Here is a 12,913-nt window from a genome sequence, read left to right as displayed (position 1 = left end):
CAGCTGTATATGCATCGCGAGGTGGTCCGGGGACCCGAAAGGGCAACAATATCACCATTGTCACATACATTATGCCTCGCGTCCCGCGTCATGCGAGGCTGTCGCGCCACCATCCGTGACCAGTCTTTTTTTTTTTCACCCGGTGTCTCGGCATGATAACAAGCAGACCAATCTCATTCTTCCTCACTAGATCATTTCAACGCCGCAGGTCCCCTCATCCGGTGGGTTATTGTGACTCTGACGGACCAGTTCCTATGCGCCTCGTTTCTGCCAACCCCAATACACCCCGGCGGCGTCTCGCTGCTCGGACTTTGCTGTGCTACCAACCTCGGATGCACATTTTGCTCCCTTCCTCTTGCACCCGGGGGGGCAGTCGGTGCCTCTGGTGTATTGCCACTTGAAATATGGATCCGTCTCGTTCTCCAAGACGCCTCCGGCGATGGTTGTCCTTCCTGTCGGCAGTTCTGTGGTGTATTTGAACAAGTCTTTGGCGGGCAGAGTCATCATTTTCCAGTTGTATGCTCTGAGCGACTTGATTCCCGTGCCAAAGACGAGCTCTTTGAAGCCTGACCAGCGAATTGCCGACGCGCACATGGGGCATGGCTCCGCGTTGGTGTACAAGGTGAGGTCGGCCCAGGCTTTGAGGGCCTCGTGGCCGGACAGCTTGTACGGGCCATTGGGATCCGTGAGGATGGCGCTGCAGTTTGTAATTGCGGCCGTTTCACCTGACTCTCGGTGGTTAGCTATTTTTTTCCGCTCGTCACGGGGAGAGGGCTACTACCGTGAAGGGTTGGGTTGCCGGATGCAACGTCGTTGGCTCCGATGCAGACGAGCTCACCCAAGCCGCCCGCGGTATGGTTCACAATGACAGTTCCGAAGGCTTGTGTAGGACATGGATTTCCCGTGACCTCGAAAAGCGCAGCATTGGCTCTTCTCATCCAGTAGTGTCGCGTCTCAATGGGGATGTCTCGAGCCTCGGCGCCGTTGACGGAATAAGCTTTGCTTGGCTTCGCGGTGAAGAGGCCGGTGGCCATAGCCGTAGTTAGATAGTAAACGAGGGTCTGCATCTCTTCAATACTTTTAGTTGCGAAGAAAACAATTGAACTTGAAAAAAAGAAACAAGGAAGCGGGAAAAAAGGGGGAGGAAGGGGAAAAGGAAGAGAGTCATGTTGCGTCGGATCAAGTTTTTGGCTTGGCATAGCGGCGGCCAGCAAACGCAGGTAAATCCGAGCTAATCACCTTGTATGAATGCGACTTTTTAATAACACTATGCAGTATGCACTGAGTCGCATGCCCGTGGAATTTCCGGTTTCAGCTTCGACGTCCACTGAATGGCGAGAAGATGGTCACTGACTAACTGACTAACTGCATGAGATGACGATGGCGCAGCAAGAGGAGACAACATTGGAACTGTTCTTATGACAGCTCTTTCCCAGGTACCAGCGTTAGCTTTCCTTTATTAAAGTTCTAATACTTCGCGGTTAAACCAGACTTACCAGGACATATCTCGTTCCGATGCCAAGTTCTATTCCTGGTTTGCGCTGAGAGAGGCATACTAAAGAAAGGCATGCCAGAGAGTCCAAGTGTCACGCGTAGATCTACCCAGACGGTCGGAGACCTGTTTCGTAGAATGGTCGTCAATGACCACCCCAAACGTAAGGTCAAGAAGTTTAAACGGATTTCCTAGCCGCAGTCTTTTGCCTGGTTTGGTCCAGAGTGGTCAGCCTTCGGAAGGCGGCAGCGTTGGTGATTCTATCACGTTATGAATTGCCAGTATCCTGACGTTTAACACAGTGTCTCTGCGCCAGGTCACTGGCGGATATTTGAGGACAGCCTTGTACTTTCACAGGAGGGGTTCTATATATCATCTTGCGGCATGGAAGGCCAACTCTGTAACTTATTCAAGTCGTTTCTGAACGGTTTTAGGCTTACTGCTCCTGCAAATCTTTCTGGGCTCTTGCCATAGATTGATTGCCCGGTAGTTGACGAATGGAGAGCCTCCCAGCTCCATACCTAAGGTCAGATCCAGCAGGGGAATGCAAAGTTTGCCGTCATGTGAAACAAGAGAACAGATGTGTCCGTCCTGCCAACGCCCCTGGTCCGATGATATCGTCCCAGGACCATAGACCCAAGCTTTGCCAAGGGAGAACTCTTCCATGTGGAGGCCGAACGAGTTGGAACCACCGAAATGAGAGGCTTTAGCTGTTACAGAACGCAGATTAGATGATATACCAGCTCATCGGGACAGGCATTGTTCCATTCTGCAGCTCTCAAGATATTTGCATGGTTAGTTGGAGCCTCATAACTAGGGCTTTGTTACAAACGTGGTTACCAGAAAGCGCATTGTTCCCAACAATGAATTAACACCAGGAGGGATTGTCAGAGGTCACATACAGGCATAAGGAGGAAAAAGGGGGGGGAGAAAAGGGTATATTCATAAACTAGATATTGGAGGTATTCAGCGTATTACCCTCCATAACCTCATACGTCTTCACTCGCCCATGCCCAATAAACACTCACATAGCTCTTTGCAATCCACTCCCTTCTATGTTGCGTCAAACCAGCAGCATCTGCCGCCAACTCAGGCGTATCAAGTAGCACACCATGCACGCCCCGGAACACACCTAAAAACAGGTCCGTAGCCACAGCACCAAGGCGGATCTCAAAAGCCATTAGGCTTGTGGATATTTGCAGTAGATCCTACCTTTTGGACTGAGAGTTGCACATTCCGAGCCGATTAAGCATGCCCCGATATTGCTAACGATTGTGACCTTCTTTACTGTACTTTTCAGCACAAGAGGAAGAAACGCTCGAGTGACCAGGTACGTCTTTTACATTGACTTCTCGCATTTCCACCATTTTGACCTGTTCAATTCATTGACGAGAGGAGAATGTTAATTACGTGCCGTCTCACAACCTTCATGGCAGAGTCAATAACGTTTTCGGACGTGGCGTCCAACAGTAACTTTCTAACTCTAGTCGAGAGTCCTGCAGCTGCCGCGACCAACCGGATATACCTCTCGAGCTCGTCCAGGTTTGAGCGTACTCTGACAGTGATGTTACCAGCACTCGATTCAGCGAAGGTGCGATTGCGTAGCCGATTCCCCTTGAGGCCCAGTCATAAAGACTCTCCTCCCCGCGTGATTAGATAGATGGGTGCGTATCGTTGTGGATGGTGGCAATGCAGCTTTCCGCATCAGGGCTGCGAATCAGTGGCGATGTATTTATATTCTTGGTGGTACACGAAACTCTGCTCTAATTTATCGAGGGGCACTGGCGCATTTCTTATGCCATGCTTTACATGACATACTAGCATTACCTCAGATCAAAGCCCGAATGCAGCCACGTTCCAAGTGCGTGTGGTAAATTCCCAGCTTGGCAGGCAGGGGAGTTTTGTGCTTTCGAGGGAAACTCTAAACTCTGCTATATATGGATCTGGTGTACGGAATTTGTCCGAATTTACCTCCCCAGAAATGCAATGTGAGTGATCGAAACGCTCCTCAGGTCCTTAAGTAAAACAAGTCTGAAAACTCTGAGATAACCTGAACTATCTGTGACTGACAACATCCTCATACCTGGAGTTCTACAGCTAACAGGGTAGAGCATGCTTTACGACATAACAGAATGCCAGCCTGCAAACTACTTCCAGATAAATAAGAAGCTACGTCACTTCTACAGAGATAGAAATTTCACAAAACCAAGCATATCACGGATTCAGACGCTTCGCAAATGACTTGCTGCCTGAATATCCGCTTTAGAAACATCGTTTACAGACTTTCCCATTCGGCTTCTCTAACTTCTTCCTCATCAATTATCATATCCCAGACATCAATTTGATCTTGTTCATTCCTATTGTGTGGGCTAGGTCGTGGCCAAAACGGAGGCGGTGTTTTGGGAGGCGAAGGGGGGGGATGTGGCTCTGGGTCGTTATCATCAGCGCCACTGGCCCAACTTTCATCTGACATGATTCGTCCCGATTCTCGAATTGGACCTAGTATACCGTTGATAATATCTATCAGCGCTTGGGCAGTGTTTTCCTCGTCTTCCCCGCTCCCGTCAAGCATTGAGAAGAATGTATCGCTTGAGATCGCAGAACTTGAACCAGTAGAACTTGAAGCTTCGATAGAGTCAGGAAATTGAGACTTGAACATTTCGTTCAAAACGGCGTACAACGTACTCGAGAATATGGAATTCGGCGTATCATAGGGACTAGAGGCAGTAGTGTCGGAGGCCTCCATGTTGACTGCAGCCCTGTCCGAGCCGCTGTCAGTCTTGAAATAAGTGTCTAGATTGTTGGGGATTTGAGATTGGGTTTTATACTCCTCGGATCTTTTAATTGCCGTGCAGGATGCACTATATACCTCGACTTGGGATCGACCGACAGAGCATGAGGTGCAAGTTGGAGAAACACCTATGTCAGCGGTGATGATCGAATTGCAGCAAACATCGTGGCACCTCACGTTTGTACATCTGTCCAACCATGGCCCAAGACTCTCGCTCATTACATCACCCACATTTTTCAGGAAAGTCCCAAATGGGCTCAAAAGGAGCTTTCAAACTCTATTAATAACTATAGGTTAGCCAGTGCCGTACGTCACCTAACCGGGATATCGGCCATCCCGCATATGCCACTTACACCAAATCAGCGTTTGTAACACCAATCACACTGCATACCAGCCATACTGATGTATGAGAAAAATATGAGCTTCTCAGCTTCACACACGCCATTGAGCAGTGATAAGGGCTGATCAATTAAGAAGCGCTCTATCAAGTGCGACCGCCCTGACCAAGCTCGTCACCCATGTCCCGAAGGCTCCCATCTCACCAGCATTTGTCATTTCGCCGATGATGATGACATTTCTACTCTTGTTGGTTCGGACTTGATTCATAAATCGGATGCCAGTATGACCTTGTTGCTGTATGAAAAGCTGAACCGTGATCGCCTGCATATCCCACCACCAATAGATTGTCACCAGGACTCAAAGGCATAGGAACCATTCCAGTCCCTTTGGGGTATCTGGGCAATAAGTACTCCTTACTGATCATGTATTTACTCGGAGAACCTTTCCAAGTTCTCGGGTCATGTCGCACTTCTCTCGGGGAAATTCTTGACCTGGGTGATTCATAATGCATTCACAGAGTCTGCAAAGCACGCCAGACTACATAATCACTTCGGCCAGTAGTTGATTCACGACAATACTCCAAAGCAAACTAGGGGCATCCATTCCGGTGCCCGACCAACCCCGCAGCGTAGTTACACGGGCGCTTGCGTGCCGTACAGCTGCCCCAATTCGCTCTTCATACAAGAGGGGTAAGCAAGAGGCGCATGATATGTTACGTCAACTGAAGCTCTTCACTTCTCCCATTGGATCAGTGCTCTGTGGCTCCTTTTCACTGCATCGTGACACGGCCCCGTCATGTAAGTCCGTGGTAACCAGTGCAAGCGGTCATGTATCAGCAACTCCGGTCTCTAGTACCACAATGTACATTGAGGTACTGTGTTTCTACCTTCTGCTTAATGAAAGGAAAGAAATATAGGTGAATAGAGAGAGAAAAGAGCCTGTTTAGACTATCATTCTTATCAATTGCTCTACTTCAGCGTTGTTGAAACCTGCCGGACTCCCCCAAATAATGGCGTGCGGGTTTGTCTCAGGTTCCCACCATCTCGAGATGTCTCGTCAATATTGCCGCATAAATGTCTCTCACCCTCGTTTATGGGCAGGCTTCGAGCCGCAAAGCCAATTAGTAGCACTTGAAGCTCTTCCATGACATGGCAGACGGATCATCTTGCCACAATCACCAACTTTATGGTCCACAGTCTGACATTCCGGCAACCAAGACTCTCGAAAGGACCATTATCACCTTAAGGGAAAATATAAAGAAAACACTCGCGTAAAAATGAAATCAGCAACTCTTCGTCAAGGGCGCAAAGTCTGGGGCAAGCGGTGGCGGTCGTCGACAACATTCGGTATTGTGTGCATTTCGATTTCTCTATTCGCAGGTACGTCACCCCTACTCCACGGCTCGGTCCTATTTTAGATGCATTTGGGAGGAGACTGTTTTGCACTGGACTTTCCAGAATAAATCAGTTAACTAACTCGGCACTTTTTGTGCTTGGAACTTTAGAAAGCTTCCTTTACAGCTTCATTATTCCCATCTTACCTTATATGCTGGAAGAGCGAAATCATATAGACCCATCGGATATCCAACGGCTGACGTATCAAATCCTGACTCTTTACGGAGTTGTTTCGCTTGTGTCTTCCATCTTCATCGGGCAGCTCGCAGACCTGGCCACGACACGGAAGATGCCACTGGTAGCGGCTTTAGTTGTTGCTATTATCGGAACGTTTTCCGTCGCTGCAGCTACAGATGGTATGGCACCACATTCTTCTTATCTTCTTGATTAAATCTACTTCTAATACATGGTTTTCTTATTAGTATCGTTGATTTACGTTGGCCGAGCGCTTCAATCCATTGGCGCAACAGCTGCATGGATCGTTGGAGTGGCCACGCTCCGAGCCTCAGTCGGCGCTGAGCACATGGGCAAGGCGTTCGGATTCATGTACAGCTGCATAAGTATAGCAGAGCTCTTGGGACCCGCCATTGCAGGAGTGCTACTCTCTCTCGCCGGTTACTGGATGGCTTGGGGTAGTGTATTTGTCGTTATGACAATGAATATCGCAATGAGGCTCGTGATGATAGAGAGTTCTGACGCCAGCATCGCCCACGAGGATTCCAACAACACAGCCGGAGTGCCAGACGAAGAATCGCCTTTGATATTTTGCTCGAACGATCAATCAGATAATGCATCTGAAGAAGCTTCCATAGAAGAGCCTGTGGCTACGGCAGCGACCGCATTCTTTAGGGTTGTTCTTACGCAGAGAAGGGTTATTATTTCTATATTATGCTCCATTGTTCATTCCATCATGATCTCCAGCTATGGCACCACCATCCCCACTCATGTGAAGTTTGCATTCGGATGGAACAGCTTAGCAACTGGTCTGTTATTTGCGCTCCTGCAGCTTCCCGTCATTCTTTCCAGCCCTGTCTATGGCTGGCTGAGGGACAAAGTTGGTACAAGAAAGCCTACAGCTTTTGGATTCGCCTCACTGGCTCCTCTTTTGTGGCTCCTCGGTGCTGCAGATCAGAAACAGTTTCCGTGGGCTTCCTCCGAGGCTTCTGCCAAATCCACATATGTGGCAGCGGTTATCGGCATAGGATGTGTAACGAATCTGACAAGCACTGTTAGTGCTTTCGAGATTACCTGTAAGCAAAAAGTCATACCATGGCCTTTATGATGATAGCCTAGCATAAGCTGACCCGGGCTGCTCCAAAACATACAGGCGTTGTGGACGATTTTGAGTCCAAGCAGCCAGGCATATTCGGACCTGGCGGGGGCTATTCAAGATGCTACTCGCTTTCCAATCTGGCCTTTGCGGCAGGTTTGCTACTTGGGCCTCTCTTGTCTGGTGCCTTGGCCGATTCTGTGGGTTACTATCTTATGAATACGATTTTGGGCAAGTATTTACCTCCCATTTATTGATACCCCATTTCTCTGACACACTCAGCTTGCCTTTGTGTCGGCATGTCCTTTTTGGCATATACCCTCTTAGAAGACAAATCCACTATCGTGACTGAGGCCAATACCGGTGAATAGTCGCGCGATTGCGTAGCATCTCTAATTCCCAGGTGGCAGCACGCTCTACTGCTCAAGTCTAGTCGTCTTAATCGGTTTCTCATCTTGACGGGGCTACCTTTAACGGACCTAAATTATACCTCAATTAAGCTAGGCAAGCATAGTGAGCAGGCAGAAGAACGAAAATAGTGTGTGATAGGCTATTGTGGCGAGACGGGAGCTGTAACGACTGTTGCACGGAAGGTCCAATAGGAGTCTTCGACGTGTAACGCTAGGTTCCCAAGGGATAAACTAGGTCGTAGTTTATGTTGGCAGAGCCACTAGGGCAGTCAATCTGAGCAGTTGGGTGTTACGTTGGTAATAGGTCGTAGACCGTAACCAAGTGATCAGAGTCAAAGAGTTGTAAGCGAAGCTTAGTCAATGTAATGATCTGTGTGTTGAAAGCTAAGGAGCTAGAGTCTATCTATGAAGCGAATTTGGGGGTCCCTATATACTACGGTGTTCACCCATTGTTCACTGAAGTCCTGGTGAACTATGGTTACATGCGTGCTACTGGTTCGTCTAGAGTTCACTGAACAGTCAGTGAACTCTTCCTCATTGGCGGCCCGTCCCGACCATTAATCCGTCACCCGCTGTGCCCTGAGCCACTGGGTGGCTCATGCAACCGGCCCATCCTGCGGCCTACGCTGCAGCCTGTGACTGGGTCGTAACACGATGTCCCCTCTCCCATGGTCTTGTCCTCAAGACCCAAGCCTGGTTTCATAAATAGTCCTGTCGCCCTTTCTTCCGTTGGTCGTAAGTTCTCTGCTTCCCCGTAATGTCCTTCTTTCATCATGTCTAACCGTGTGGAAAAACCTAAGAAATCCCGTTCTACCACTAACCGCGCTGCCACCGCCGCCTTCATTCGTGAGCAGGGTTTTGAAGTGTCGCCCTGTAGTCGTTGCTTCGAAAAGAAGGGTCCTTGTTGGGTTGTGGGAAGCATCGGTCGTTGTGCGCTTTGTTATTCCCTGGGTCGTTCTTGTGACAGTTCTCGCGCTCCCATGGCGAATTGTACGTGCGGGGTTTGTCTGTCGTGACGTGTCTTTGGCTGACGTATTCCTAGTAAACCGTATCACCGAGGAGCTTCGTCGGCTTGAGAAGGAGGAGGAGTTAACGGAGGAGCTTTTAATCGAAAGGCGTCGTAAGGCTCAGTTGGAGATAGATGAGGCCTTGAATCGTCTGATGCGCCTTCGGCGTATGCGTCGTCATTTGCGTGAAAAGGGTCTGGAGATGGCCCGTCGTGATTTCGCTTCTCTGGAGGAAATGGAGGATGCGGATCGGAAGAAGGAGGAGGAGGAGGCTCGAAAGCGTGAGCTGGAGCAGGTTCAACAGCAAGAGTCTGAGGCTGTTCGTGATGCTCAAAACTGGGGTGCCTTTGATGTTGTAGACTGGGGCGCGTTGCTTAGCGCTGAGTCGCAAGCTGCTGGTGGTACTGTCTCAACAGTGCCTGGCAATTCTTCAAATTAGTCATAGGCTCCCATGTGTTTTCCTCGTTTCCGTAATTCTTCCATTTAATGAGATATTGGCGCGTTTTGTTCTTTGTTCTCATGTCTAGGATCCGTTCCACTTCGTACTCTGTTTCGTCCATGACTTCGATGTCTTCTTCTGCTGGTGCATTGTTTGGTGCTTCTTCAAGGAGTGAAATGTGTACTATAGGATGATTCCTCATAGTCTTTGGTAATGAAAGTTCGTAGTTGTTCGTCGATATTCGTTTTTTGATAGCGAATGGTCCTAGTTTCTTGTAATCCAATTTGTCGCTTGGTCGCGTTGTTTTGATGTTTCGTCGGAGTAGGTAGACCATGTCTCCCCCCCCAAAGATTGGTCCCTTCAATCTTTTCCGATTATGATATTGTGCCATTCTTTTTCGTACGAATTCCAATTCGCGTCGCATTTCTTCATGCAATTTTTTCAGTTCATCTGCTTGCAACATTGCTCGTTCTGCTTGCGGTCCTTCGCGCTGTGTTCGGAATACTTCGGGATTAAATCCGTAATTGGCGTAGGCTGGTGTCTGCTTTGTCGATTCCGATATCGAGCTATTGTAAGCCAATTGCGCTGTAGGTAACCATTTTACCCAATCATCCTGCTGATAATTGATGTAGCATCGCAGATACTGTTCAAGCGTCTGGTTCAACCTTTCTGTTTGTCCATCTGTCTGTGGATGATATGCAGTGCTTAACTTGTGGTTTGTCCCAAGTTGTGCCATAAGTGCTTGCCAAAACTTAGAGGTAAATGTACTTCCTCTATCCGATATGATTTCCTCTGGCAGCCCATGATTGCTTGCTATTGTTCGTAAGAACACATATGCAAGTTCTTCTGCATTGCTTGCTTCTCTGTACGGTAGAAAGTATCCGTACTTTGTGAGTCTGTCCGTGACCACGAATATGCTGTCATATTCCACATTGGTCATTGGTTCTCTTGACATTGGTAGCTTCGTGATATGATCGAAAGCTATCGATTCCCATGGTCGTGTTGGTACTGGTAATGGTTGTAATTCTCCGTATGGCTTATGTCGAGAAGCCTTACTCTTTCCGCATTGTATGCATTCGTTGACAACCTTTTCGACCATTTTCTTGATTCCTGAGAAATCGTATTGTCGTCGTATCTTGTCCAGTGTTTTGCGGATTCCTTGGTGTCCGTAAACTGGGTGTTCATGCATTTCTTTGATGCATTCTTCTTGTAGTTCTGGAGGTATCCAGGTCTTTCCATGGTACTTTGGGATAGTTCCGGGTTCTGTGAGACATTCTTCTGGCGTGTCTGCAAACCTGACCTTTCTCCTTGCCCATTGTTGGATTTTCTTGTATACTGGGTCTCCGTCTTGTACCTTTAGTATGGCATTCAGTTGTCTCTGCTGAAAATTGCCATTTTTATTGATCTCAAGGAGTTGTCCTGTTGCTGTAGGTACTCCTGTATCGTAGTCGCTTCTTCGACTTAGAGCGTCTGCTCGTCCGTTTTCGGATCCTTTTCGATGGATGATTTCATAGTCGAATTCTGAAAGATATTCGGCCCATCGGATTTGTCGTCCGTTCAACTGTTGCGTCGTCGCAAAATGAGAGATATTTTTATGATCGGTATACACCTTGACTTTGTGTTTGCTTCCCATAAGGTAGTGCCTAAATTCCTTAAAAGCATTGATGATTGCTAGGAATTCCTTGTCGTAGATGGGGTAGTTTAGTTCTGCTCCGTGAAGTTTCTTTGAGTAGAACGCAATAGGGTGCAGTTTTCCGTCATCGTCTCTTTGTCCAACTTGTGCTCCTAGAGCAAAGTCTGATGAATCGGTTTCTAATTCCGTTTCTCTTTCTGGGTCAAAGGTTTTCAAAACAGGTTCGGATGTGATGAGTTCTTTGATCTTGTCAAAGGCACATTGCGCCTCATCGTTCCAATTCCACTGCTTATCCTTCTTGGTGAGTTCATCCAAGGGTGCTGCGATTTCGCCGTAGCTTTTGATGAATCTTCTGTAATAATTCGCAAAGCCTCTAAAGCTTTGTATGTCCTTGACATTCTTCGGTGTTGGCCAGTTTCTTACTGCCTCGATTTTTGTTTTTTCCATTCGTATCTCGTTTGGTCGTATTGTGTGTCCTAGGAAGTCTACTTCCTGTGTATGGAACTTGCTTTTTGCTGGTTCAACTAATAGTTTTGCGTCTTGTAGCGCTTGCAGTACCTTGTGTACGTGCGTCTTGTGGTCTTCTAGGGTTTTCGAGAAGATGAGTATATCATCCAGATATACTACCACAAAGTTGTCCAAATATTCTCGTAGTACGCTGTTAATCATTCGTTGGAATGTTGCTGGTGCGTTGGTAAGCCCAAATGGCATTACCAAGTATTCGAATAGTCCAAACTTCGTTCTGAAGGCTGTTTTCCATTCATGGCCTTTCTTTATTCGAATCAAATTGTATGCTCCTTTTAGATCTAGAGCGGTGAACCAATTCATTCCGTGCAGTCGATCTCGTAATTCGGAGATAAGCGGCAACGGTGTTCGATCCTTCATGGTAATCGCGTTCAATCGTCGATAGTCCACTACTAACCGCAATTTCCCGTTTTTCTTTGGAACAAACATGACTGGGTATCCAGCTTCTGATGTGGATGCTCTGATGTAGCCTTTCGCTAACATCTCGTCGATGTATTCTCGTAGCGTTTCGAGTTCTTTTGCGTTCAAGTTGTAAATCTTATGAAATGTTGTCGACTTTCCATCTATCAATTCGATTTGATGGTCCCATTGACTGTGTTCTGGTAATCCGGTTTCCAATTCTTCTGCGAATAGCTTTTCGTATTTCCGGTATTCCTTAGGGATATTTTTGAGTCTTTCTTCTTTCGTTATTGAGCTTTTGTCGTTTTTATCGTTTTTGTTCTTTTCTCCTTCGAGCTTCTTATTTGTGTTTGCGAGGTCTTTCCGTAAGGCGGCAATAACCTTTCGGATCTTGGCTCTTGTCTTCTTATTATTTATTGTTGTTCGTATTCCGGTTTGTAGCGCCGTCGGGGTCGTTACGGTGGATCCAATCGTTCGTTTCTTTGTATTCGTTGTTTCTGTATTGTTCTTTTGTTGTCGTTGGTCCTTGGATAACTTGCTTGAAGGTTCTTTTTCTTCAGAACTCTGTTCGTGAGCTAAGTTATGACGAAATTTCGTTCTTTCTTCCGAAATCTGCTGATTCTGTTGGCCTGAAGTCTCGTTCCACTTCAGTTGGCCTGTCCTCCAGTTGATCAGTGGGTTACTCTCCCATAACCATGGGTACCCTAACACTAGGTCGTGTTCCGATACGTCCATAACATCGAGTTGAATTACTTCTGAATGATCTTGAATCTGTACTTTGAGATGATCAGTCTCTCTGTTAATGATCCCGTCATTATAATCAAAAGGTTTTCCTTCGATATCAGTTAACTCGTATGGTGCCTCTTTGTGTTTCCACGGTAGTTGGTAACGATTCACAACTCTGGGTGAGATATAGTTGCCCATCGCGCCACTGTCCACAAGTATGCGAACGCGATGTCCCATGACTTCGGCGTCTAATACCATCTTATCGCTTCGTCCGTTCTGGGTTGCGTTGAGGGTCATTAGCGTCTTTCTTTTCATGCCAGCCTGTAGCCCTTTTACAGATGGCGTGCCTCGTTTTTTGAGTTTTCCGGAATAGATTCTTCTGCAATCTGTCGTTTCATTTCCTGGTACCATTCCGTAGGTCCAGTTCCATTCTGTGGGTGTTTAAAGCAAAACCCATCGTTAAACATTTGACATAGGCGGTTGTAAAT

General features: G+C 47.3%; 2 protein-coding genes across 2 annotated transcripts; one reads left to right on the top strand and one right to left on the bottom strand.

The window, feature by feature from the left end:
- Positions 1 to 144: 144 nt before the first annotated feature.
- Positions 145 to 1,266, bottom strand: J3458_020557 (uncharacterized protein). Its single transcript, XM_007815446.2, has 2 exons — positions 782 to 1,266; positions 145 to 725 (listed from the first exon to the last, which is right to left on the bottom strand). Exons 1-2 carry the CDS (start codon positions 1,197 to 1,199, stop codon positions 253 to 255), a joined length of 891 nt encoding a protein of 296 aa, XP_007813637.2. The 5' UTR covers positions 1,200 to 1,266; the 3' UTR covers positions 145 to 252.
- Positions 1,267 to 6,926: 5,660 nt separating this feature from the next.
- J3458_020556 (uncharacterized protein) lies at positions 6,927 to 7,543 on the top strand (the record flags this gene model as incomplete). Its single annotated transcript, XM_007815448.2, has 2 exons — positions 6,927 to 7,266; positions 7,344 to 7,543. The coding sequence occupies 2 exons, from the start codon at positions 6,927 to 6,929 to the stop codon at positions 7,541 to 7,543; spliced, it is 540 nt and encodes a 179-aa protein (XP_007813639.2).
- Positions 7,544 to 12,913: the final 5,370 nt, after the last annotated feature.

Source organism: Metarhizium acridum (assembly GCF_019434415.1).
Source record: "Metarhizium acridum strain ARSEF 324 chromosome Unknown scaffold_574, whole genome shotgun sequence".
NCBI classification, from domain to species: Eukaryota; Fungi; Ascomycota; class Sordariomycetes; order Hypocreales; family Clavicipitaceae; genus Metarhizium; species Metarhizium acridum.
Note: the sequence above shows the minus strand (reverse complement) of the source record. Positions and strands in the feature narration are given on the sequence as shown.